The sequence below is a fragment of the Coturnix japonica genome, chromosome 10 (genome assembly GCF_001577835.2).
Source record: "Coturnix japonica isolate 7356 chromosome 10, Coturnix japonica 2.1, whole genome shotgun sequence".
NCBI classification, from domain to species: Eukaryota; Metazoa; Chordata; class Aves; order Galliformes; family Phasianidae; genus Coturnix; species Coturnix japonica.
The window spans coordinates 8,876,572-8,902,891 of record NC_029525.1 but is presented as its reverse complement, the minus strand read 5'-3'; the positions used below and the strand labels follow the sequence as shown (position 1 = coordinate 8,902,891).

General features: G+C 39.5%; 2 protein-coding genes across 11 annotated transcripts; one reads left to right on the top strand and one right to left on the bottom strand.

Moving 5' to 3' along the window:
• The first annotated feature begins 648 nt into the window (after positions 1–648).
• MYEF2 (myelin expression factor 2) lies at positions 649–18,639 on the top strand. Of its 10 annotated transcripts, none has more exons than XM_015872945.2 (17): positions 649–956; positions 5,024–5,250; positions 6,449–6,501; positions 7,763–7,770; positions 7,882–7,975; positions 8,805–8,996; positions 9,666–9,819; positions 10,237–10,286; positions 10,373–10,436; positions 11,109–11,210; positions 11,402–11,452; positions 11,528–11,596; positions 11,859–11,957; positions 14,185–14,256; positions 15,153–15,355; positions 15,465–15,516; positions 17,581–18,639. In XM_015872945.2, the coding sequence occupies exons 1-17, from the start codon at positions 760–762 to the stop codon at positions 17,742–17,744; spliced, it is 1,851 nt and encodes a 616-aa protein (XP_015728431.1). In that variant the 5' UTR covers positions 649–759; the 3' UTR covers positions 17,745–18,639. The 10 variants fall into 10 exon arrangements, with proteins under 10 accessions (XP_015728431.1, XP_015728435.1, XP_015728434.1 ...); XM_015872949.2 differs by having other exon boundaries at positions 11,109–11,144; positions 11,555–11,596; positions 17,581–18,116; XM_015872948.2 differs by having other exon boundaries at positions 11,109–11,144; positions 17,581–18,116.
• Positions 18,213–26,320, bottom strand: SLC24A5 (solute carrier family 24 member 5). Its single transcript, XM_015872956.2, has 9 exons — positions 26,086–26,320; positions 25,835–26,011; positions 24,710–24,793; positions 24,524–24,627; positions 24,095–24,195; positions 23,058–23,341; positions 22,134–22,340; positions 19,329–19,409; positions 18,213–18,795 (listed from the first exon to the last, which is right to left on the bottom strand). Exons 1-9 carry the CDS (start codon positions 26,183–26,185, stop codon positions 18,473–18,475), a joined length of 1,461 nt encoding a protein of 486 aa, XP_015728442.2. The 5' UTR covers positions 26,186–26,320; the 3' UTR covers positions 18,213–18,472.

Sequence of the window (26,320 nt, the reverse complement as noted above, 5' to 3'; positions counted from 1 at the left end):
TCGGGCATGTGAATTACTTCCTCTCTTCCTGTAGAACCGACAGCTGTAAAAAGTAATGACAGCAATTTAAAGTAAATATTAACTATTTCAGTTATTATTATTGTCACAAATACCTCGTTATTTTTTCCTTCTAATTAATGTGTGAACACAAACCATCGCTCCTCCCATCTGAACTTATTAACGTGCCTTTTTAACCTTCATCGGGTTACGATGGAGGGGGGTTTCACGGCATTTTAGAGCTCTGTAAAACAACCCCAGGTGTTACCAACACCTGGTATGAGGGATAAAAAAAGAGTCCTGGAAGCTTATATATTAGAAATAGAGAGGTGAAGAGCTGAAGCTGTGCACTAGGAGTTATTGTTGGCACAGTGTATCACAGAATGACCCGGGTTGGAAGGGACCTCAAGGATCATGTAGTTCCAACCCCCTGCCTGGCAGGGCCACCAAACATACACCTTTACTAGATCAGGTTGCCCAGGGCCCCGTCCAACCTGGCCTTGAACACCTCCACGGACGGGTATTGTGCCCGTAGCCCCACGGGAGCAGCGCTGAGGCTCGTGCCGAGCTCCCGTCGGGTTCGTCGCGGGGCGGGGCGGTCCCGGCTGTTATCGCCATAGCGACGCCATATGCCGCCGGTGCGTCCCCCTCCCCCGCCTCAAACCTCGTTCTCGCGAGACTCGGCCGGCCCGGCGCGGCGAGGCCGAAGCGCTCCGGGCCGTTTTCAAACCGAGCATCGCGGGGCTGCGGCCCGGCCACGAAATGGCGGAGAACGACAAACCGGAGGCTGCGGCTGCTGCGCTGCAGCGAGGGGCCGAGGAGGCCGCCATGGCCGGTCAGCCGCCACCGCAACAGCAGCAACCGCCACCGCAACAACAGCCGCAACAACAGCCGCCGCAACGTGAGGAGGCCGCGGCGGCGACCGAGAGCGGTGGGGGCAGCGCAAATGGCGTCAAAATGTGTGTACCGGGCCGGGCCGGGGGGCGGGGAGCGGCGGGCACGGCACTAGGCCGCGGCGGCGGGAACGGGGCCGGGGGGCGGCGGGGCCTGTAATGACCGCGACTCGCCGGGCTCCTCCCCCGCCGTGGGCCGCTCGGGGACCGGAGGAGCTGGGACTTGGGGCCGGGTGAGGCGGCCGGGTGCTCGGGGATCTCTCCGGGATCTGGGTGCCCGCCCGGGGAGCTCTGGGGTGTGCGGCCGGAGGATGAGCGGTGGGCCGGGCCTTGAGGGTGCTGTGTTGGGCTCTGGGTCGGTACGGTGTGGCAGGAACCGTGTCCAGAAGCGTGCTGGGCCGTTTATATTTGTGTTTGCCTTTCCAGACTTCTCATAGTGTAATTTGTAAAGCCTTTGGGTTCCTTTTTTTCATTTTTTTAAATTTTTTTTGAAGAAAGCCCTGTAGTGACTTCTTTTACAAAACATACCGAAAAAACGCGAATTTTTCCTGTAAATAACAAAATAACCATATACAGGGTACGTAAAGTGTCTCTTATATAGTAAGTCCAGAAGAAACATAGTGCGGGAGAGCCAGAAATGCCAGGTCTCCATTAAAAAACAATGAGTGGCCCTGTATGGGTTTGCTTGCTTTTGATATCAGGCTTCAAGGGTTGTAATTCTATAGGTGACGTAGGTTTTGGCCTCTTATTATTGAAGTTTCAGCCTCTCTTACAACTTTGTTTGCATCTTCAGGCAAAATACGTGTTTTAGGAGGCCTTGTGTTAGAATACATCAAGACTGTTGAGATCTGTGATCTTTTAACGTGCTCTAAGCAGCCCATACACACTCCATGCCTTTACTTGGCTTTCTGGGAAATTCAGTGTTTGTGAGCTCCGCGTTTCAGTAAAACAGCATTTCTTTTGCTTTTTTCATCCCCTGAATCTGACCATCAGCATTCAGAGTACCTTAATTATTCTACCTTGACCAGAAGATTGTGACCTTTTTGCATTCTTTAAGGCATGCAGTATTTTATTGCCTGTTGTCATTGGGACTGTTAAAATTAATTTTACCGTGTCCCTTCTCCATTCAAAAGTTCTATTATTTTCTCTTCAAAACTAGTTGCATGCAGATGAACAATCTCCGTCAGTCTGCAAGGTAGGAGTCAGCAGGGTCTAGTCTGAAAATAAGGGACGTTCTTGGTAACAGAGTTTCAAACCTTAGTGTTTTGTGTACAGTTTCCAGTCTTTCCTGAAACAGGTGGACAAGGGATGAAGCCATCATCCATCCATCCATCCATCCATGGAGTTGAAATGTGCTGCCTGAAAGTGTGTTTCAGTGCCAGATTTGCATGGTGATCAGGTTGAGTTGAAGAGGAATCTTGCTTTCAGCTTTCCCACCTCCCTACGTTTACTATATCGAGCAAGGGAACTGTTGAACACAACAGACTTGATGTGTGTGTATTGGAATCACATGTTCATTTGTGGACTCTGCATTTCCATCTCTGCTGAGCTAGTTATCTGTATGAGCATACAGGTGCTTATAAGCAGAGGAATAAAGTAAACATATAAAATGTTTAGTTAATGCAAAGCATGAAGAGTAACAATTACTATTGTTTTTTCTTTGTGAAAATGGCAGCTCATAGTTTCCAAGCCTCTTTTCTGCAGCCTGTAGGTAATGAAGGTAGGTAGGTAATGAACATTCATACAATGAATGTATACATTGTTTTAAATGTATTCTTTTATTGAAAGTACTTTTCATGTGAGAGCTGCAACCACAAAATGGGCTCTACCTCCAGGTTGTTCACTTGCCCATTGATTTTGGCAGATGAATTTTGTAAGGATTGATTTTTGTTTTTCTTAATCTCTTATTTTCAGGAGATTGGTTGCAGTTCCTAGACTAAATGAAGCATCTTCTCTTTCCCAAATGTAAGAGTTTATGCCAGGCTTGCATCCTACTGGTTCATACAGGCAGATGTCATAGAGTAGTGGATTCTGTCTTTGGAGAGCTGGCACTTCCTGTGTACCACATTGAACATGCCGGGGCTGCTTCATAATCCTTTAAGCAGGAAAGAGCTTAAAAGGCTAAAGAGAATCTGTTGGTCTAATCCTGAAACCCGAGGAAGAGCTCTGATTTTACTGGGGGTATCACAGTACATCAGTTTTATCTTCACGAGTGGAACTGCCTTGGAAGGAACAGGCCTGACTAGAAAGCTGAAACTTGACTCTTTCCCTCTTAGGTCCCCTTTGCTCCTACCAGTTCCCTGCATTGTTCCACCCATTTCACTTCATTACACATCCACACAGGAGTTCTATTGCCGTAGCACACAGGATGGTGTGGAGGAGTGGTGTAGTGGAAGCTGGAGAATGCTTGGGCTTGATAATGTGTTGTTGACTTGAATGTTTTAAATTTTACAAATACTTCACCCAAGCCGTGTCCTTGCATTTCTCAGTTGCTAATCCTCTTTTAATCCACTTGTAAACAGAAGGACTATGAGGTTAATATCATATCAGTACTTCAACAGTTGAGAAAAACCTGTGGGAGGAAAATGTGCCCGTTTGAAGTTATTCCTCCCTGAGATGTGTCCAAGTTTGAGTAGATAATACTTTTAACTTACTGAAAGGCCATTTGCACATGCTCAGGGTGCAAAACTGGCACTCATTGTTTGTTAATAATTATGCAAAAAGAGCTGAAAATAATAATTTCAGTACGTAAAGGTTGGTAATCTTGCCATGTACTGTAGTTGTAAAATTGAAACGCTTGTTTGGCTTATTTTACACTAGGAACGATCTGTGGTCAAAATGAAATGGAAGCGGAGCCTTCTGAAAAGCAGGAGGAACTGTTAAGATAGTGCTGGTAATTGAGAAGGAGGGCTCCCGGTCCATCGCTTGGACAGTCTTCTGTGAGACACTGCCATGTTCTAATTTGAGTGGCTGGTGACAGGTCTTTAATATAAAAAGTCCTCTTGCAAATGCTTCCAAGTTTATTGTTAACTGCAGTGAGATTTGAACGAGTCATATATAGCATCTGTTTAGTGGATTGTATTTGTCTGGCTTCGTTACTGGAGGCTTTCAGTGCAGTGGTTTGGGCACCTCGATGCTCTGTTAGCATGCTGAACCACCTCACCATAGTAACACTTTGTCAAGTGCTGAAGAGGTTTGGCTTTTGGTTTGGGTGTTTTGTGTAATTCTGTACATAGAACTACTGTGTACTACTGAGGTTGTGAGATGTGCTGCATCAGAAGAGAGGAAACATACTGTCCTGTGGTTTTTCATCTACAAATATGAAACATTTTTAAATGGAAGGCAGCTGTTATTGCTTGGTTTTTGAAAGACTGAGGGCAAGAAAAAAATCTTTGTTGTTTTTAATGGATAATTCCTGGTGACTTAATTAGTCTTAGAGTCAAAGCGTGTCTTAATAAGCCTATTTCCTATGCCTTTAGAATGTTTTCAAGTTATACTAGTGTTAAGCAGTGGAAATAAAAAGAGCATTTGTTCTAAATTAAATTGTAATTTCTCTAAAAGTAGTCAGACCAAAATTGTGAATAAAAATTTTGTGTGCAAAATAGAAGGTAATTTGCCTCCCAGAGTTGATTGTATGTATGTACCTGTTAATACACTGAATGAAGTATACCAGGCTGTTCCATAAACTTGATATTTCAACTCTTGGCTGTGGCATATATTGTGCAGCTTTGTCAAGTCTGAATTGAAAGTTGAAGTTCCAAAGTATGGGTACTGTAGGATATTTTTCATCTGATTTCTTGAATTTTGCTCTTTGTAGTAGTTTCATAGCACCATATTCCTCAGTATTGACAGACTGAATGGAAAAAGGATGTAACAGAAGTAGTAAGATGTGATTTCTGAACTTATAATAGTGCCTGGGTCTCTAGTAACATTCATTTTCATTCTAGGTAAAGCAACCTATTTTAAAACTACACTGATAGAATTAATGTATTGTTATACATTTAAAAGGAGGGCAACATCCTGGGAGTTCTAATAGTATAGAGTTATAGAGCTGGGTGTATTGATGCTTCAGTAGTTTTGTAATCCAAGGTGAGACTAATATTTATGTATTTATTTATGTATTTGGAATGTAGGGATAATGATGAGACGGCAAAAGAAGAGAAAGCACCAGTGAAAGAGAAGCATGCAAAACCGAAGGCAATCCCTTCTCTGGGAAACAAGAATAGATTCCACCCTTATTCAAAGGAGAAGAACGCAGGCAGTGCAGAGAAGAAGACTATTAATCGTAATAGAGTTTTCATTAGCAACATCCCATATGACATGAAATGGCAAGCTATTAAAGATCTTATGAGAGAGAAAGGTAACTTATTCTTTATAATGCACTCCATGTAGAAGGAGACGAAATATAATGTATATGTCCTTTGAGCCACACAGATTTGATTTGACTTTTTTTTTTTTTGGCCTCTACTTGGCACATCTATCTTCCTTCCCCCTCTTTCATCTGAGACAATTGCATTGCAGAGTAGGACTGGTAAACAAGGTATTCACAATCTTCTGCCATTCTAGTGTGACAGTAGAGAGTATATGCATGACCTCATGTCTTCTTAAAGAGATTGTTTCATTTAGTTGTAGTCTCGTAGATTTTTTTTAAAGGGCTACTGCATCTAAGCAACACGTTTAGTGTGTTAACATATAATAAAGGATGTCTTTCAAAAGTTGTTTTGTATTTCTTTGGTGGAATCTGGCTGTGGCATTAACTTTGTCTGCATTGTCACTACTGCCACGACTGTTTGTCTGGAGATTTATATTAAAAGCTTGTTATTACTGTTGCAGTTCTGATAGAGTAATCTTGATACCCCAAGCTTTTTATTGACAGTTTTGGGGGATCTAATGCTAATATTTGACTTCTGTAAAAAGCTAGTTCTGTGTTCTTTCTTGAAAAAATAGATTCTTTAAAAGTAATGCAAAGCACACCTGGCTTTTAGGCTGTGAAAAATGCCAAAAACCCTCTTCTGTAACTGCTGGTGTATCTGTTGTAAGGTGACGTGACTATTTGATTGGTTTACTTACTGAAACTTCCTACGTTAGAAAGTGAGTGTCTTGCTGTGAAATATTTGATGCGTAAATTTGGTTATTATTGAAGGCAAACTTATGATTGAAGATATTCAGGTAGAAAGTCACCTTAAAACAGGTGTTGTGAGTAGGATGACAAATGTTACACTTTCCAGTGAACGTTGACGTTTCATTTGTTAGGTTAAGGGACTGTGTATATCTGAATTTGTTCACCAACTATATCATACTGGCCAAAATATGATCTGTAGTATGAATTAGGTTAAATATAGTTGTTTGTTTTTAGATTTTGAGAATGTGGCTGCTGCATATTTCTGAAAATTAGCTAAATTCTATAGCCTTTGAGAGGAGGTATGTTGGTCTGGTTTTGATTGTTGGTGAATAATAGGTGTTTCTCTGTAGAGTTGTGCACAGGGGCACAGAAAAGAAAGATACTGGTGTTTAAATGCATTGTCTCTTGGTATTTTCCCTTTGTATGTCTTATGTAGTTGGTGAGGTTACATACGTGGAGCTGTTTAAGGATGCTGAAGGAAAATCAAGGGTAAGTGCCGTGGGCAACAATCTGCTAGAGGTTTAAAAGTTCCTCAGCAGTTTTATTTTTGTATAATACCTGTACCAGTTATTGGAAAGTAAGTTTCATTTTCACACTGATGTCATTAAGATAGCTTTGAGGTTTCCTGTATTAGAAATAGTCTGACGCATTCACGCAATACAAACTAGCTGGCTGTAAAGGACAAAATACTTCAGTAAATGTTAACAAATGGCATTTACTTAACTTTTCTTTTTACCCAACATCTTTGTTTTGGTACAAATGCCTTTTAGTTAAAGGATGCTCAGTAAATCACTGATTCTACTTAAATTTTACTCGGGTAGCATTCTCTTCCTGGGAACAAGAAGTATAATATGTTAGCTAAGAATATACTGTTTGAAGTGCCTGATTTGACAGCTTTGTACGGTTGGTACTCTAAACTCTGGATTAATGCATTTGCTTTTTTAAAAACCAAATGGATGGCGATGGTTGGTAGCCAACAGAGTACCAGCAGCAATGAGGTACTAAGAGTGAAGATTGTTAAAGCTCCTCTGTCTTAAAACTAGTCTAAAGTTTGGCCAATAGTAGATCTGAACCTGCAGTGAGAACATGAGAAACGCAGGTTTGAGTCTTAACTGAAGTTGTAACAGTAGTTGCAAATGACTTTCTTCAATGCTTGCTAAAACAAAATCATGCTTTCAGCTTTGCTTCCCTTAAAGCAATCCTAAACTCTGTGGTTTATTAGAGGGATTCTGGTGCAGCCAAAAACGTTATTTTCTTACAAAGCAATCTCTCAAGTATGCTAGTAATACTGAAGAGGTACGCAGACACCTTGTTCATTGTACTTTTATATTTGACGTATGTGGAGTTGAATGTTGCAGTCAGTGGGCAGTGTTTAATGGCCCAATTAGTGTTTTGATTGGTTTTTTGTTACGTTCTGGGTTTTTTTTCCTTCCACCCCTTCCCTCCCTCCCCCCCAGTTTTCCTTACACAGATCTGTGTGGCATTTTTCTAAAGTCCAATTCTGGTTTGGCTCAAAGAGGACCAAATGTAGTATAATGCATTTGAATAATATGTATGTTGAGAAAGGAGGAGAAATTCAGCTTGGCTACCAGTAAAGAACATTTATTATGATTTTTGAAGCTGAAAATAACTTGACGAATAGTTATTTAACAGGAACTTTAATCTATAATACACTAACATATGTGCTGACTGACTTCTTTCTTTTTTTTTTTTCCTCTTTACATATAATTACAAATCATCGTGGCTGTAGGGTTGTGGGTAAGTTTCTCTTTCTATGTGCATTTAAATGCACTATTAACCAAACATTCTGTCAATTTTAATATTTTTGAACTTTATTTTAATACTCCAAATGTTTTTGTTCCCTCTAAGTGTGGTTGAATTCAAAGATGAAGAATTTGTTAAGAAAGCGTTAGAAACTATGAACAAATATGATCTTAGTGGAAGACCACTGAATATTAAAGAGGTATGATTATTGCTGTTGCTTTTAATATCAAATTCTGAAGATAGTCTTCTGTTCTAGTGACACGAGAGTCTCAGCTGTGTAACTTTCAATTTAATTTCTTTATGACACTTTTGAATGGACCCACTGGCTTGCGGAAGGTCTTGATACGATGCTGAGTGACACAAAAAGTGTGTCCTAAAGCCAAAACTATCTAATGCTATTCTCCTTTTAAACAACTTTAACTTCATATTCTTACCTGTGTTGTCGTCTACTGCTATGTTTGTATTCCTTACCTGCTTCACAGTAGGAGTTGGAGAAGAATGAGCTGGTTGTCAAACTGCTAGGTACTTGTTCAAATGGGATTGAAAGTAGGGAATTTATGCTGATTTGGAAACTGAAATTAATGACAGTGTTTTTATTGTAGTGTTGTAGCATATGACAGTATCTGGCGCAGTTCTTTGTCCCGCTGCAGCTTTAATAATGGTATCAACAAATCAAAAAAGCTATTTAAATTTATTCAGTTCTTGGAAAAAGGTGCTAGACTGACAGTCCTTTAGATTGAAATCTTTTCTACTTGTCCGTAGGCTAGGTACAGCATGTGAAGTGGCAGTGCACGCTTCCTCAACAAGTGCTTTGCCAATATGACTCAACCCTCATCTGAAAGGACCCACCTCTAGAGGTGAGGGAATTAGGTCTCCATGCTAATTCAGTTCTTGATCCCTCTGATATGGACAAAGATATTAGTTGATAATTTTGATGGGTCTATGTAGAATTTCAAATAGTGCGTTTTTGCTTGTTACCTGTCTTGTTACTGATTATTAAGTTGGCTTAATTGCTGCACGTGTTGCAGGATCCTGAAGGTGAACACGCTCGCAGGGCATTGCAGCGCGGAGGAGGACAATTTGCAGGAGGACATGGACCTGATATTGCACCTGGATTGATGAATTTACCACCTTCTATTGTCAATAATCCAAACATTCCTCCTGAGGTTATCAGTAACTTGCAGGCAGGCAGGCTTGGGTCCACTATTTTTGTTGCAAATGTAAGTTTAAAAATGTTTTCTAAAACTATAGTACTTGATCTTTTTAAACATATCTTTTATTCATATGTAATCCAGTTTTAATAATAAGAGGAAATGAGAAGTCTTAGTTTGCAGTCAGTATATTCAACTAAAAATTAGAAATGTTATCCAGATTTTGGACACAAAAGATGCTTTCCAGTCTTAAAATTGGCATGTATTTTTAATTATTGCACGGTCATATATCTTAATTTAAGAGTGTATTTAATACGTATTCATTATTTTTTTTAAATTCAGTATACAATTTGTTTATTTCTTGCTATTTACTTTAGACGAACTTAAACTGTCAGGGATGATTACTTCATCAGCTCTTTATTTGCATGAATGTAAGAGAGAAGCTGTATGTCTGCAGGGGGACGTATGGGTGTGTGTTTGCCCTTCTCAATAACCCATCCATTTCCCGGTGTTAGAATGATAATCAGAACAGTAAAACAGGTATACATAGTATAACTTGGTGCTTCTAGGTATCATTTTTGTCAGACTTTGTTGTAATGTGTGTATGTTCAAAAATCCTTGCTGTTTATATCAAGCATTTTGAGAATCTGAAGATTTCCTACAGCGTAGGAAATATTCCAAATTTAATCGTAGAACAGGAGTGTGCAGTGAAATCACTTACGTATTTCTATGTGTAAGCTTGACTTTAAAGTTGGTTGGAAGAAGCTAAAAGAGGTATTCAGCATTGCTGGAACTGTAAAGCGTGCAGACATCAAAGAAGATAAAGATGGCAAGAGTCGAGGAATGGGAACAGTTACCTTTGAACAAGCAATTGAAGCTGTTCAAGCAATATGTATCCTTGGTTTTTTGGGAAAAAATAAAGAAGGATCAAATATGGCTTAGTCTTTATTTAAGGCTCCTTATAGCCCAGTTTTGCAAATTGTGCTTACTTGCTTTGTAGCTACTATAAGGGTCTAGATTTTATACTATGCAAATTGATTTTTATCATACTGACTGTATTTACTTCTAGATTGTAAAAAGGTGTCTGTGATGATATTGAACAAATGTAAAATACCTGGAAACATGACACATGTGATATCAGCTTTGTATTCCTAACAGCCTTAGTACTGGCCTCTGAATTGGCATTCTGAAGACAAGATAAGGAACAGGAGACCTCCAAAAGTGATACAGACATAATTTTTTACTGTGGTTCTTTTGAAATAGTTAAATTGTCCTGTGTGGTTAGATTCCTTGACTTGTGTTTCTTAAGCTATGTTCAACGGACAATTCCTGTTCGATAGACCTATGCACGTAAAAATGGTAAGTTGCTCTCATTTCTTTTTACCTTACATCTCTCTGCCACAGTGTTGAACGAATCATAGTATAGCATCCTTGTTTTTAATCAGGATGACAAATCAGTCCCTCACGAAGATTTCCGCGGTGTGGACAGCAAAGCTCCTCAGTTACCTCGTGAGTAAATTCTTCTTTACTCTTTGCACTTACGTATGTTTCTCTGTAAGTACTGCCTCCTATTTATTTCTATGAAAACTGCAAAAAATATAAGGGAGCACAGTAATGCTATTCAAATTCTCAACTCCAAAGCACTATTTTTTTTTGCATAGTTGCCACCATTAGGTGTGCATTTTGTGCTTGTCAAAATTTCTGTGGCCATCCAAAATGTAGCTTATCTTTCAGATAGCTATTGCCACTGCTGAAACACACCACCACCTCCTTGCTATGCTAACATCTGCTGTTTGGTCTCTGTAAACATTCAGCTAGTGTCAGTGAATGTCAATGGGTGCTATTTTTTCTGCATGGGCAAGTTCAGTGACAAACTTTTCCTTCATGTACACTTCCATGTCAGGCACCCTTTTGTCAGACTACCCCTCTGCTGCCACCTGTCACACGGCAACAAAGTGTAAGAGAATATTGGTGGGAAGGTTTGACCCTGACTGCCATACCACCAACATCCGCCTCTGACATCATGGGCCAGTGTAATAAAATAGAAGGCATTACCTTGAGAGCAGCTCACATGTTGATATGGCCTTGGAACTGTTCAGTAATAGTTTTGCTTACAGCAGTCTTCTTACACTGAAAGTCTTTCTTATGTTGATAGCTTTATTTTTCTTTTTATTTTTGAAGGTGGTCTTGGTGGCATTGGTATGGGACTTGGACCAGGTGGGCAGCCCATTAGTGCAACACAGTTGAGCATGGGTGGTGGAATGGGGAACATGGGTCCAGGAGGTAAAGCCATGTTCTTCATTTTTAAGTTTCAGAGCTTTTAAGTTTATAATTGTCATTTCCGTGTTTGGAAGAATGGCACGTTCTTGTCAAGGCCATCCTTGCATAGTGTATTTTTGAGACACATTTTGCTTTTAGAAATACAGTAGGATCTTACCTGTGTTCTAAATGGCATTTGTTTCTTTGATTTAAAGGTATGGGAATAGATGGTCCTGGTTTTGGCGGAATGAATAGAATGGGAGGCGGTACGTGCAGTGAACATCTTTGTATTATGTCTTTTTAAACTACTGGATAGAAGAACATTCTTCCTTATTTTGCAGGGCTACCTGGATTTCGCGGAATGGAAGGAATGCCTAATATGGGAGGATTTGGAGTCAGCCGGATGGGAGGTGGGTGAATGCTATTAGTTTGCTAATCCGTGAGCTGTTTTAAAAGCTCTTTCTTCAGATAGAGATGAGTAATGTAGATGAATTCAAAGGAAATGTGGGTGGTGGCATGAATGGAAACATAGGAGCTGATATGAAAGGTGCCTTTGACTGATGGATTAAACCCACTTCTATCTAAACAAGCAGCGATGAAACAAGTGCTGTATCAACATCAACTTAGATGAATATGACAGAATTTTTCTGGTTTGTGCATTATTCTCTGCAGAAATGTTCCGTGGTGGAATGGGAGGAAACATGGACAGAGACTTTGCTCGTAGTGAAATGGCACTGAACCGTGGTTTTGGAGATTCTTTTGGAAGGATGGGTATGGTAACTGTTCAAGTCTCTGTGTATTTGGAAGAGTTTTAAGTAGGGGGGTAAAAATAAGAGGTGTGGTTTCATTTGGCCATCTTCCTCTGTCTCACTGGCTGTTATTATAAGGATGTTTATTTATTTAAGGATATTTATGTGTTTATGTCCGTCTCTGGAGATAGAAGTTAAAATGTTTTTTTTAATCTGTGGCATAGAAGTAATGATTTGAGGAAAGTATTGAGCTTCAGGCTGTTAACTGTGCCAGACATTATGTCATTTGGATATTGAAACGTATATTGGCAGTCCTGAACAAGCTGTTCATTCACTACCTTTGCAACTTCCAGGAGACTTCTTTTGCAAAGACATGCTGGAAAATGGTTCTTGCTGCAAATCATGCAGCATTGGAGAGCAGTGGTGGATTTTGGTTCCCTCTGTTTTCTTCCAGTCTTTTCTCATGCAGCTCAGGACAGGGTATCCTGGCCTCTTCTGAAACTGGGCCAGCTTTGTTGTTGTTTCTTTGTTTTTTTTTTTAAAGTATAAATAATGCCTTTCTGGCCGGGTTCATTTTTGCTACTTTTTGCTTCCCTCAAATGAGTGATGCTCTTCTATCTGTATAGAGGTTGAGTGGCCTGGAAGTGGTTAGTAGTGGAACCTTCTTCACTTTGTTACTATATTCTTACCTGGGTGAACACATAGGAGCCAGCCTTTCTTTTCTTCCCTGCCCCTCATTATGCTCCACACCTCAGCTCACTAATGTGAAAGTGCAGGTGTGTTAAAACCATAAGATTCATGGGCTCTAGGAAACATGCAACTTGTAGGCTTTTGGGGGAGAAAGAGGGTTGTTAATTTGGGCAAGTCTCAATGAAGGGTAACTGTTATTTGCTTCTCTACAACTACTGGTAATTGTGTAGCAAGCAGTAGGTATGTAGTGAGGTTATCAGTTATATTAGACTTGGTGGCTTGGAATTAAGGTCTTTAAAAATTGAGTATAATCTTTCACTATATGTACTTGCAGCTTAGGATGAACATCTGTTTCTTCAGTGAAAATCCAGAGCCAGTACAGTTAGAAGTGTTTGTACAAGAGGACTCAAAAGTCTGTTACTTGTACTACATCCTCTTAGGCCTAATGAATAAGTACTGAGGGCTTCCTCATACGCAGACTATTGGGAGTAATCCTGCTGCTGTTGAACAACCATAGTATCTTGAACAGGTTGGTCCATATGTTTTTGAAGTCTCTCTGACAGCATGTTTTCTGTGAGGAGGAAGCTTTCTCCCAAGAGACCAGCAGAGAACCACTGCTGCTGTTCTGAACTATATACAGAAAATGAATCTGATGGAAGATGAAAAGCCTTTGTAGAAAATATCAGCAGTTTACTTTCTGAAATGATTATGCTACCTATATCCAGAAACATTGCCTATTGTTATAGGAAGCTCTTTTATCAGTCTGGTGCTGCTGTTAGACCTGTGGTCACCTGAATGCTCTTTCTCTAGAAACAAGGTTTGTTGGAACAAATTTTGTCAGGTTTGTTCCACAGAACAAATGGGAGTGTTTGTTATGCAGTCTGCACAGCCCCCTACTCTGTTAGGCATTGACATGAATGTATTTCTTTGAGTTCTTACAATTCCCTCAGGGTTACTTACTTTACTGAATCATAGCACTTCAATAACATCAGCAAGTTTTCATTTTTTACCCATTTAAACCCACTTTCTAGAATCAGTTTCTCTCACTGTTCTGATGTTTTCATGGTTTTACCTGGCACTTTTTAATTAAAGTATTGCCCTTTTCTCTTTTTTCCCCACCCAATTCCATGAACTCTGCATTCATATACAGTTAAGACAGGCCTTGAGAGACAATTCTAGCTTTTACATGAGTTTCTTTAGGGTGGGAGAAGCTAGGACATATCTACACAGTAAGGTTCAATAGGATGAATTCTTCAACCTTGACAAATGGGGCTATTAGTCCCAATCTGGGAAATGGCTCATTTAGTTTAAAGTGTTTGCACTGCTATTGGAGTAGAGAAAATCAGGGTAGCTTACTTCCTGTAATAGGGAAGGAAAAGGTAAAGTTACTTGCTGGGTATTTCCTATTTAGATTGTGTAACAAAGGTACCAGCTAAAGTGTTCTGTGTAAAAGAACTGATGGGAAACACTGAGATCAGTGTGCTGTATCATTGTGTGCCTTGCTGTTGTCGCTATCTGGCAGTTTCAGTGTATGTCACTTTATTTTTTTATCTGTTTAGGTGGTGCAATGATTGGTGTTTTTGCCGGAGGAATGGGAGCACCTAGAATGGGCCCAGTGGGATCTGGAATGAGTAGGTTTACTTGTTTCTGTAGCATGTAAATGCTCAGGCAACGTAATGATGTGGTTGTTGCACATGCAGTTGTTCCAGTGGATTTGTACTGCGGTGTTTGCTCAGTGTCAGAACTCTGTTGCGTGTGACTGCAAGTCTAATAATTAAAACTGTTAAGGTGAAAATTCACTTAGCAGGTTTTCCTCTCTAGTCTTTTCCCTAAACATGGAGGTTTGAAATAGTTTGAGCTTCTGTTGTGGAGGGAGAAGTGATTGAAGTAAACTTGAGTTCTAGAGAAAGGATGAATGGACAAAATGAATTGTGTGAACCTGATGAAGCTGAGTTTAGTTACTCCAGTAATCTATTGACTTGCAGGCTGTCACCCAGTTCAGCTTTGTGCAAAGCTCAAATACTAAGTTTGTACAAGGCAAAAATCTTAGTTCCTCAAGCTGGGGCACATGAGAAACTAAAATCTTGCTAGTGGCAATCTCAAGAGACATAAGAGTTAGGAGGCCCCTTGTGATCTTGATAAGCTTGTTTTACATTAATTTTTAATTATGAATCCAGAAAAACGAGCGTACAAGATATTTGAATGCCATTGATCTTGGTTCCTTATGTAATGTACTTGAATATATTCCACCGCACGTATCATGGGAAAATCCAAACTCTTCACAAGACTTGCAGTCATGTCTGTTCTTTGCATAATGTGCTTTTTCTCCAAGACTGTCGCTGAATGTGGTGTGACTGCATCAAGTAAAGCTGAATGTTTATTTTTCTTCAACTGACAGAAGTGTGTGTGAATAACTGTGCCTGTACGAGTTCTTTTGTGACAGAAGAAAAATAACTTTTATGATATATATATGCTTATGCATTTATTAGTAATAAAATACATTAATATTATTATTCTCTTTCTGTAGGTGGTGGAATGGGCGGTATGAACAGTATGCCCGGAGGAATGGGAATGGATCGGATGAGTGCTGGCTTTGATCGAATGGGACCAGCTATGGGTGGAGGCCTGGACAGGAACATTGATATAGACCGAGGGTTTGTGCCCGGCCCAATGGGAGGTGCCATGAAAGAGAGATTGGGTTCTAAAGGCAACCAGATATTTGTGAGAAATGTAAGTGTTTGCATACAGGAAAACTATAAGCTTATTTTTTGTGCATGTCTGACTACATGCTCTCTCTTATTGTAATCTTTTGCTAGTAATACATTTTTTTGAATTCTAGCTCCCTTTTGACTTGACCTGGCAGAAGCTAAAGGAGAAATTCAGTCAGTGTGGTACGTATGCAACTCTTACCTCTACTCAGCTCCACTGACGTCACATTTTGTATGATGTTCTTTAGATAAGGACAGTTTTATAAATAATTTTTAGGTTTGACAACACGTGAGTCTAAATTATAACATGGGCTGCGCTGACTGAGAGTGCTGGTCTGCTATCAACTTTAACCCATTCTATAAATGAAATTACCCTTTTAGTTTGGTTATGCTTATTTTGAGACAAATGCTCAGGGGTGTCAGTGTGTCCAGGCCATGCATAATTTCCAATAATGGTGCTGCATCGAAGCAGAGTTAAGAACTTTGCTAAAGCAGCAGATTGTTTTAGTGCACGTAGGGGATCCTGATAAGCATGGTGTAACTTGATGTAACTGAACATGAACATAACACTTTGGTATTAAATAACTGAATTGTGGATGGCTTTACTTGCTTTGGGAGACAGGAAAGAAAGAATTTAAAATGTTCTGCTGCTATCTAAGGAAGCCTTCATACAGCTACTCGTATAGTGCAGAGAAATATTTTAGACCTTGCAGTAGTACCTTGAAAAAAGCTCAGTGTTCAGATGTATGTAGTAGCTACAGGAACTTAGTGTGCTTTTGTTCCAGGTCTAAAAGTTCTTCTTGAATTATAGCCAGATCTAGTGCACCAGCTTGTTAGAGAGAAGCTCCGTTTTCCCCCTATTATCAGGACTGCGTGCTGCTGTTAAAATTCTGGGAGCTGAAAGTCATTATCCTAGTATTATACTGGGAAACTACTCTGATAAAGGAACACATAAACCTTCACCTCTTTTAAAAACAGAGCATGCAGCAGAGTTGTTTAATTCATGTTCAATATTGAACTTATCCAGTTATGTAAACTTGATTAATAATTCAATTTGAAACCAACAAGCTGTTGTTCACTTTTGATTTTGCTTCAGAAATTTTTCAGGGATTATTTTGTGTTCCCTTTTCTTGCCATCCACCTGCCTTCGTTTGGGTGGATATGTGAAATAAGTTCTTGTGCAAATGGATTTAGCTGTTCTCTACTAAAATACATACCAGTAGTTAGGAAGAATTCTTTAAGTGCAACTTCTTGTGCAGATACAATTGTAGCATGAAGTGATATATGATAGGAACATCTGTGTTTCTTTATGGTTATTTGTACTCTGCTGTCATCAACCCGGTAACATATTTGCAGTTATGCTAAGGAATTAGATTGTTTTCTGAGGAATGGATACAGGTAAACCGGTTCACCTTTTTTGTCCTAAAGACTCAGGCAACTTTCAGAGTTACTGGAATTTGTTTGTTCTTTCTGGCTACTGTTAGGTGCAGTGATTACATTGAATGTTTTTTAAGACTGATAACAAATTAAACATACGAAGTCCATATCTCCATATTTCCTTATGACACTGGAATGAAAGCAGTTTCTTTCAATGAAAGGACAGACTTCTATGACATTTAAATATAAAAAGCCACGTATTTTAGGGAAGAATTTCTTGTTCCAACTGGCAAATGAGGGATCAGGAGTGGAGTGTAACTCTGGCATCTACGTAGGCATGTTGCCTCTGGGGTCAAGTATCCAAACTCAAGTAAACATAAAAGAATTGGAAAGCTCATGCTGTTTTTTTGCTCTGCAACTTCTTTGCAAGATTACAAGGTGGTTGTGGCTGGTTAGATAATATTACTGTGATTGGCAAGCTAGAGGGAACAAGGTGGACTGGATTGAACTGTCATTCATTCAGAGTACATCCATTAGTCACTCTTCTGGCAATATGACTCCATGAATGAAATGTGGACATTTTCCTTAGCTTTTTATAGGGTGCTTTGTTTCCAACTTGATGTCAAATTATGGCATACTTGGACTTAGTTAAGTTTGAAGCAAAGAGTGGGTCATAATTTGGATTCTTCGCTTCTGTTCTGATTTGTGTCTCATTCCCTCAATCAGTGAATATGCTTTGAGTCTAAAAATGCTATTATTGCATGTTCCCCAAATTATATTTAATCTGCTCTTTTATCACTTCTAATTAGTTCTTTAAGTTTACAGTATGCTGAAGGCTTAAAATAACTGCTGTTTAACTTGTTTATTCAGGTCATGTAATGTTTGCAGAAATAAAAATGGAGAATGGAAAATCAAAAGGCTGTGGAACAGTCAGATTTGACTCGCCAGAATCTGCTGAAAAGGCCTGTAGGATAATGAACGGCATAAAAATCAGTGGCAGAGAAATTGATGTACGCTTGGATCGCAATGCATAATTTAAAACTGTGTTCAGGAACATTCCTATGTCTGTTTAGCTTCTCTATCCTAGTAAGTCATTTTTAGTAACATTGTATGCTTACGAAAGCTGTAAAAAGGAACTTTTAAATCCCACCAGCCTTTAACAGTATAGTGTTTAATATACTGTGATACTTGTTAACTGAATCTTACGATGTTTGGTTTTTAAAGACAATTAGCCTGATTTTTGTTGTTTTTTTAAGAGGCACTGAGCACCTGTAGGTTCCGTTAGACTATGGGAACTTTGGATGCTTGGCGCCTTTGGAAAATTAGGCCAAGTGTCTCTCTCTAGTCATTCAGTTTAAATGAATGGTTATACTGTTTTTAATAAAATAAGCCATTTTCTCTGTTAAGATTGCATAGTGGGATTTGTTTAGTGTTTCCTGATTTTATTTTATTTTTTCCCAAGCTCTTGTATCAACATTGTAATGTAAAAACTAGGTGTTTGGTTTTTTTTTTCCTTCCAGAATTCTAGTTTTATGTGCTTGTTGTTGTCATAATGTAATTCTTGACTCTAAAGGAAAGGGCTCCAATTAGGCTGTGATGTTTTTGTTCTACTTAATATTACTTTAATGCCATGACTTAGTTCTGTAAATAAGATTAAGAGTCCAATGGAAGTCTTGGATTTTTTTTTTTTTATTTGACTAAATGAAGAAACTGATCTTTTTCTCTGGCTTTTATTTTTCATCAGTATAATCACTGATTAAAACTAGTTGCCACAGACCCTTGTAGGATTGTTCCCTATGATGCCAAGTTCATATAAAATTGATAATACAGTAAATACTAAGTAGAGTATAAGACAAATTGCTCCCAATTTTTTATCTATTTTCCAGCCATTCAGGTGAATTGCCAGAAAAATAAAAACAACTGAACAGATGAGAGAAGTGGCTGTGTATGTCAAACCACCGCTGTTCACTTCTATGGGTCCGGATGTATTTATGAAGGCAGTTTTTATAAACCAGGGTATTCCCAGACACAGCATATCAAATACGTTGGATCCCACAATGTTAGACATAGCCATATCTCCATTTCCTGTAAAAGAAGAAGTACAAATAAGCCTGATATGTTGTGTTATACTGTTTTGGAGGAACAGGCTGCCAGCCCTCAACTTCATGTGAAACACCCTTTTTAGCCTTTTTCTTTGCACAAATGGTAAATATGATTCTATAGATGATGGTTTTGGTACCACAAGACTAAAAAGTGTCTCTCTACATCAGTACCTGCAAAGCTGGTCTTAAGATAAACTGAACAGGACATTATGAAGTCCACAGTCATGTTTAAAATACAAAGACAAGTTGTGCTTTGCAGTAAAGCTGTGAGGTGATCGACATCAAATCATACCAATCTAGAACACTTATCTGAGATACTGGGAGGTTTTAAAATGTCTGAACCACAGCTTTTTTATTATTATTATTTTTTAAGGTAAGCTATCTGATTTATTAGTGGTAACCTTAGAAACTGGAGCAAGTTTTGAAGTTACTCCTTGAATTTCTCGAAATGCTGACTTTGTCATAATACTTTTTAAATGCATCAATTGGAATGAGTCTGAACACCAAAATCTTTACCTTTTCGAGCCACCAGCACACTTGCAACTGCTGCTAGTAATGTGAGGCCCATTACTGACTCTGGAATTCCCAGCGTTTCACCTGTAGTTTATAAATAATGGTAGAAAACATGAGTAAGATTTTTATGTTGTTTCATCCAAAGAAATTTCTTCAGGCTTCCTTTGCTGGAGAAAAAAAAGGATTATTAATAATAGTAATTCTAAAATCTGTAGAATCTGTTCACCAATTTAACAGGGACAAAAACAACAATGAAATGTTATATTGCTTTTGTTTCTCAATCAAGGAACTATAGGATAGTAACCATCTTATTTGCAGCTTTTCAAAGCCTGAGTGGATGGAAGGTTTTCTGTGTTCAAGATGATATTTAACTATGGATTGTCATTTCAGATACAGTTCAAGTTTAAATACTTATTTATTCCCTTTTCTTGACTCCTGGAAAATGTTAAGTTTCCTTTGGTTTGAAACATCTCGTCATTATCACTCCTAAGTGTTCTGGAGACACATACTCTTCAAAGGGGAGGGGGAAAAAAACCCCACCAACGCATGACATTGTTAGGAAATAAGGACATTAAGGGTATTACTACAGTATTGTATCAACTAAGTGGCTCTAACGCTTCATTCCAGTTAGAAGGAAATAGAAGTTTTTCAGTCTGTTGGATTTGGAAGATGCAAAATGACTTCTTAGCACAAGTATTGCTTTAGAACGATGAGTTTCTTTAGATCAACACTGACTTAAATTAAAATAATAATAATAATGTTTATCAGAACAGAAGCTTCCTGCCTACCTGTTTTTAGCCCTTATGTTCTGAAAGAATACAGGTTTCTAAGAATACAGGGATTCATATCATCTTCAAAACTGTTGTAGCAGCCTTTAGTTTTATGTACCATTCATGAGCATCAATACCTTGAAGTTCTTCATTATTCTATTCAGGCTGTTAAGTATTTAAAACTTGTCTTATGTTAAAGCCTGAATTCTTGCTTAGAGTATGTTGACACTACTAAGCATCGTTTATATAACTTAGGTTAGTAGTAATTGCCTAGGACGTAACAGCTTTCTAGATCAACCCCTTCAAGTTGTTTCAAATTTTTCCTGTTCAAAGGCAGTTATGTCATCCTCTTGTAAAATCTGTAGCGGTATTTATTTTTCATTGCTTCTAACGTAAGAGATTGGTAGGATGGAGGGACCAATATGATCAGCTTTTATAAGCTAAACAAAGGTGAAATATGAATTGAACCAGTGTTATGCACCCAATAGTAGTTTCTAGCCCTCTGAAGTTTATAAGATAGAATCTAAACTCAGGTGAAGCTGATTTTTCTTTTCTTTTTTAATTATTAGATAGATTCGTCTTCTAGTTGAACTGTAGGTTTTTTTTCTGGCAATTGACCATAAAGAGAGAATGGTCTTATTTTTCTAGCCTTCAGTTCATTTTGTGTATTGGTAGCAATATCTTGCTAGAGTAATGAAAATTTCCTTGCTAGTGACAAAAAAAATGTGAACTAAATTAGGTTTGCTCTTGACCATCAAAACGTAGCCCCCTGCGATGAAACTTTCGGCACGTTTGATAGGCCATTTTTATGCAACAATAGAATATTTTTGGGTCAACATTCATCAAAGAACCTAGACTTGAATATATATATATACAAATATATGTAATTTTTAGAGTTTTAATGTGTAAATAGAACATATTTGACCTTGAAGTAGTGGGACAAAGACCCCAGTGCTGCTTGTAATGACTCTTCAGAGTGGACTAACACTAATGTGCTATTTAAAACTCCACTGTACCTACTTTCATATGAATTAGTGTTTCTTCTAGTAGATGGGCAATAATTTTCATCTGGATCCTGTCACAGAGGCTTCTAGCATTCAGATGGTAAACCTTTGATTTTTAGATAAAAGTAGAAAATAGTTTGACCAAGGAGTGAACCTGATGGGTGTTGTATCCAGCAATGTTGGACACTTCTCACAAGTCTACCTTTGTGTAGGTCTGTGTCTGCACCTAATGAAGAGTTATTCACCGACTTTAATTTGAAAACAAGTTTAGGATGCTGAACTAGCAGAATACTGAAGTGGTATTAGTGAGCTAGGATGTAGAAATGGCAAGGTTTGTGATATTCCTCATTTACAGATCTGTCTTCTACTTGTTCTTAAAATTAAAACTTGCTTTGTTTTCCTTGAGCTGACTGGAGAAACAGTGAAATATCTTTGTACTTTAAGATATTTAAAACTGTTTTTGCATTCGTTCACATCCTCTCTCTCTCTTAAATCCAGTGTTTTTTCATCTTTACGATGCAGATTTTTAAGAGCTACACACACATGTAAGGAAGTCTAAGAATCATATGACACTACAGTTGGAATAAAATAAAACTAAAGTTTGGACATAATTTTTGGCAGTTTAGGTGTAGAAATAACGGATCTCTTCCAAAAATCTGAACCTTTGATTTCAGTCCTGGTGGATTCCATGTTTGCCAGACTTTGGCTTGATGAGTTTATTCTTGCATACCTAATTAGTTCCATTAAATTGCTTGATGAAGTGAAACAATCTTTTTAAATATAAGCTGTTTCTTGTAGCTTTGTAAACAAATTCTCTTTCACATGATGGTAAGCAGTCAAAAATAGCTAAATTCTGCAGAGGTTTTCATTAGATGGAAGGAGCCAAAGGAAGCGATCACAAATAAGGGATTGTTTAAGTGAAATACATCTTGCTATATTGACTGCTGAATGTGAAAAAGGAAAATCTTCACACGGAGAAAACTTTGTCAGTCACTGTTGATGGGTTGCTTTGTTGCAGCACTTGAGGTACCTACCTGCTATTGTTATCATCCACACAAGGACGTAAGTGATTGCAGAAATCCATGCTGCTGACATGAAAAATGTTACCATGAACCAGTTCCTCCAAAACCGCCTTCTGCAATCTGGTATAGTCAAATAGAGCAGCGTAGTAATAGGAAGGGACAACACCCACAGAATTCTCTTCATATCTTCTTCAGGCATGGTGAAGACACTTGGATGATCTGCTGGAGAAGTAACTGTTTTAAACTGTAGCATTAAGTTTGAACCCTTAGCACTAAGTCATGCTATTTGCTTTTGCTTGTGAGAATACTGGAAAAAGGTACAAAAAATAACTGTGATGTTGTAACTGTTGTCTTACTAGTGCCTCCATCACACTGGACTGATCTCTGAAATCAGATGTTCTTTATTACTGTGTCACTAGGAGACAACCAAGGTGGATGACAAATGAACTTGTCTATAAGGTTTATGCAAAATGTTTACAAGATTTAGCACCAACTGATGATTGGTCTAAGTGAAGAGGAAGCATGGTCCGTGGCTCCATATTCCTTCTGCTATAATGCATATTTTGGGTTACAAACTGGCCACTGTCATGACAAAACAGGATATCTTAGTATGGTAGCAGTGTGTCTTTCAGATGATACTGCATTTTACAGACTGAGTTGCTGGGAGGTTTCAAATGTGCACAGCAGCAAATGATGGAAGTTCTGTTACTGGCACAAATAAGCAACTGTCCGAGCATTCCTCTAGCAAATAACTTCATACAAACATCACAACTACAGTTTCATTTAATGTTATATTCCAGCACAGAATAACAGTGTGCTTAAATACCACTATATCTTCTGAGCAAAGACTTCATAATATCTGAAAACTTGCTCTTTGTTAGAACTTATGTAAACAGGCATAGAGATTGCTAGAGACAACTGTAAGGACACTTATACCTTCAGAGATTTCATCAAGCCCATGCAAGCTTGTTGAAAGCTGAGAATAATCCAGCTCATCTTGAAAGATTCCACTATCTGTTCTTGACTGTTGTCGAATGAGAGGCCCGCTCTCTTCCCTCCATCCAGCTAATGGCTGCTGCTCACCGCTCTGTTCCGCAGCTTTTGTAAAGCACCAACAGCAGGGACTGAGCTTTCTCATGAGGCACCGGTTGATTTTAATGTCAAAACATAGTACCAGAATATAACACCCGTAGATTAATAATAAGGAAGCACTTTCATACCTAGAATTAAAAATAATAATAATTACATAATGTGTAATATAGATTAATATATAATAACTAAAGTGACTGACATGAGAAGACAAAAAAAATTGCATGGTAGTGAAAGGAAAAAACAAAAGCATCTTTTTGCACTTGTATGGGCAATGTCATGGAAGTTTGTAAGTTTCTTCATGTCTTTCAGCAGTTTAATTCCCCGCCCCCTGCAGAATCTTGTCTGTGTGTTGTACAGCTGCATGTTTTCCAGGGGAACTTACTGAACAACTGATGTCTGCAAAACTGAGTCTCATGTGGTGGTTAAAGAGGGGGACAGAGTGTGTTATTTCGAGTCAGAAACTTCAGAGAGGTGGCACCGGACCTGACTGTTTTGGGACAACAGGAGTTTCAGTTGTGATGGAACAGAGCTGACAACAGAGAATCACGATCTGCTTCTAACAGAGCAATGTGTTTCTTAATGGAAGCGCTATTAAGGAAAGGCTCTAAAAGAGGTTAACTCTGAAGGCTAACTGCTATGCCAAAACAGGTCAGATAGAAGTTGTGAAGTTTGTACAAAGCAACCTATGCAGACCAGACTATAAACATGCAGGGTTTGAATGGTTAGGTAACAATCTTTACAAGCATTGTGACTTTCTACGTTTTTAAAGCCAACAGGATGTATATTTCTGTTAGTGAATGGCAGCTGAAGTTTGTTTGTTTTTTTAACACTGTTTCACTAATCTCCACTCAACGGTAACTAAACACTACTTGTGCTCTTACCAGTAAATTCTGCTGTCAGATATCATCGCAAGGACGGCCGCTGCACTGATTGTATATGCCAGGCAGTCTCTGAACAGCGGCCAACAGGACAGCCTCGAAACCTGCAGATCACAGATCCATTGACTTGGTTTTTTTTTTAACGTGTCTGTAATACTTTCACCAAGTGCTGTAAATGCTGCATCGGTATGTTGTTTCTATATTATGTAAAGATCCGAGATTCTTAGGAATGACTCAAGTATGATATTTAACAACTTTAAGTGTTTTTAAAAACTTTCATAGCAACTTATCTGAAATCTGATTACATGCTGGTTTTGCTACGAAATAATAAACTTGACGGTTGTCATAGCAAGTCTCTCTTGACTTTTGTTGGCAAAGCAGAAGAAGAACCATCTGGCTTTCAGGTGCAGAACCATCCAGGTTGATTCTTACCACGCTAGAGAGCAGCCCGCATGCTGCACAGATCCCAAGAAGATTATAGATGGCTGATCCAAGGATGGTGCTGACGCCGATGTCTCCTTTTGTCACAAAGACTCCTGCAGGGAAAATGACTCTGGTATGTTCCTCTTTGAGGTAAGGAGCTGTAGGTTACGAGGAGTCAGAGCGCGTCTCTCTTACCTAGAAAAGCAGTGACAAGTTCTGGAGCAGAGCTTCCAGCAGCCATAAAAGTTGCTCCAGCAACATCCTGAGAGAGGCCAAGGCCTGAGGATACAGTGAGAGAATTGCTTTAAAAAAGCATTAAAAACCCCAAATGCTTCAGTAGTCTTACATTAACATGTAATGTTAGAAGCTACGACAATTACTGGAATGAACTCTGCTCGCTTTCGTACAGTTAATGCAATTATTCAAAACGTCTAAAACACTGAAAATATAGCCTTGTTAATGGAGCTCACTTGTTCCCAACCTCATTTAAATACTAGAGAAGGAGCGCCTGTAACAGAAGGGATTACAGTATGATCTTAAGATGTAAAATAGCCATGTTTGTGTAGGCCTTGATGCTGCTCCATGAGGATAAAAACTTAGTGTGGTAACACTTGGTGATGATTCATGTCAAGTCTATTGCGAGGGAGATCCACGCTCCTGTGCCTTATCACACTAAAACCAGTAGATTTAAACCAGTGCTGGGATGAGTCTCTTCCATGAATGCTGTAAGACTTCTAGTAAGCTGTTTATGATACACTGCTGTTTGGACAGGGGTCTGCACTAAGAGCAGGGGAGTATCGCTTACTATGGAACAACGATCTAACATCAATTTAAGTATTAGCTCTATGGCAATGTTTGAACTTACATTTCCTGTAAGCGTTCAGGTCTGGAGGACGTTTTCCAGTGTCCAGGAATGAGTTTCCCTGGAGAATCTGTTCTAATGCAGAGCTGAACTCAGCCAGGACCACCTTTTTGCTCAGTGTTACTGCAGGACGATGGGATTTCACAGGGCTGTTCTAACTGTCCCTTCCTCTGACACAACTACTGAGTGGCAGCAGCTCACGCTGATACTCCTGCACTACATTGAGAAACAGCAAAACTTCAGCAAGGAAATGAATCCCCGTGGTTTCAGATGGAGAGCTTGGGGTTGGCTTTTCCTCTGGACTTAACAGTGCTCATTCCAAACCCCTACTGTCTGTATTAAGCATAAGGAAGCCTGGTGCGCTGGTAGTGTCTGTGTGTGGGTTGGCTGCAGCTTTGCCCTGCAGCGCCCCAACTCTGAGCCCAGCGCTACAGGGAAAGGGAGAACGAGGCACTTACATTCCGTGATGATCTCTAGAGACGGCAGGAAGTAATCGTCGCACACGATGGACGCGGCCAAAAACATGTAAAGTATAATTAGGAAATAGATAACGATCCCTCCATCCTTTCTCTCCTGCGGTGTAAAAAATCCCTCGGGGAACTCAGACGAAGGGGGGACGCAGTCCGTGCTGTTGTCTGAAAAACGAGCGCAGAGCCGTTACATCGAGTCGGGGGCTGCCGGCAGGTGCCCGGCTCGTTCCCCCCCGCACCTGTGTCCGCTGCCGGGCGCTGCGCTCTCGCTCCCCGCGGCTCCCAGCCCCGCAGCGCCAGCAGCAGCAGCAGCAGCGCCGCCCGCCGCCTCCACTGCATCTCTACGGCTCTGAGGGCGAGATGGGAGGAGGCGACCAGGCTTAGGGCCGGGGTTAAGGCCGGGAGAGCAGCGTGACCCCGAGCAGCACAAGCCCCCTGCTCGATCGTCCTCTGCTGGGCCGTCCGTGCTGCTGA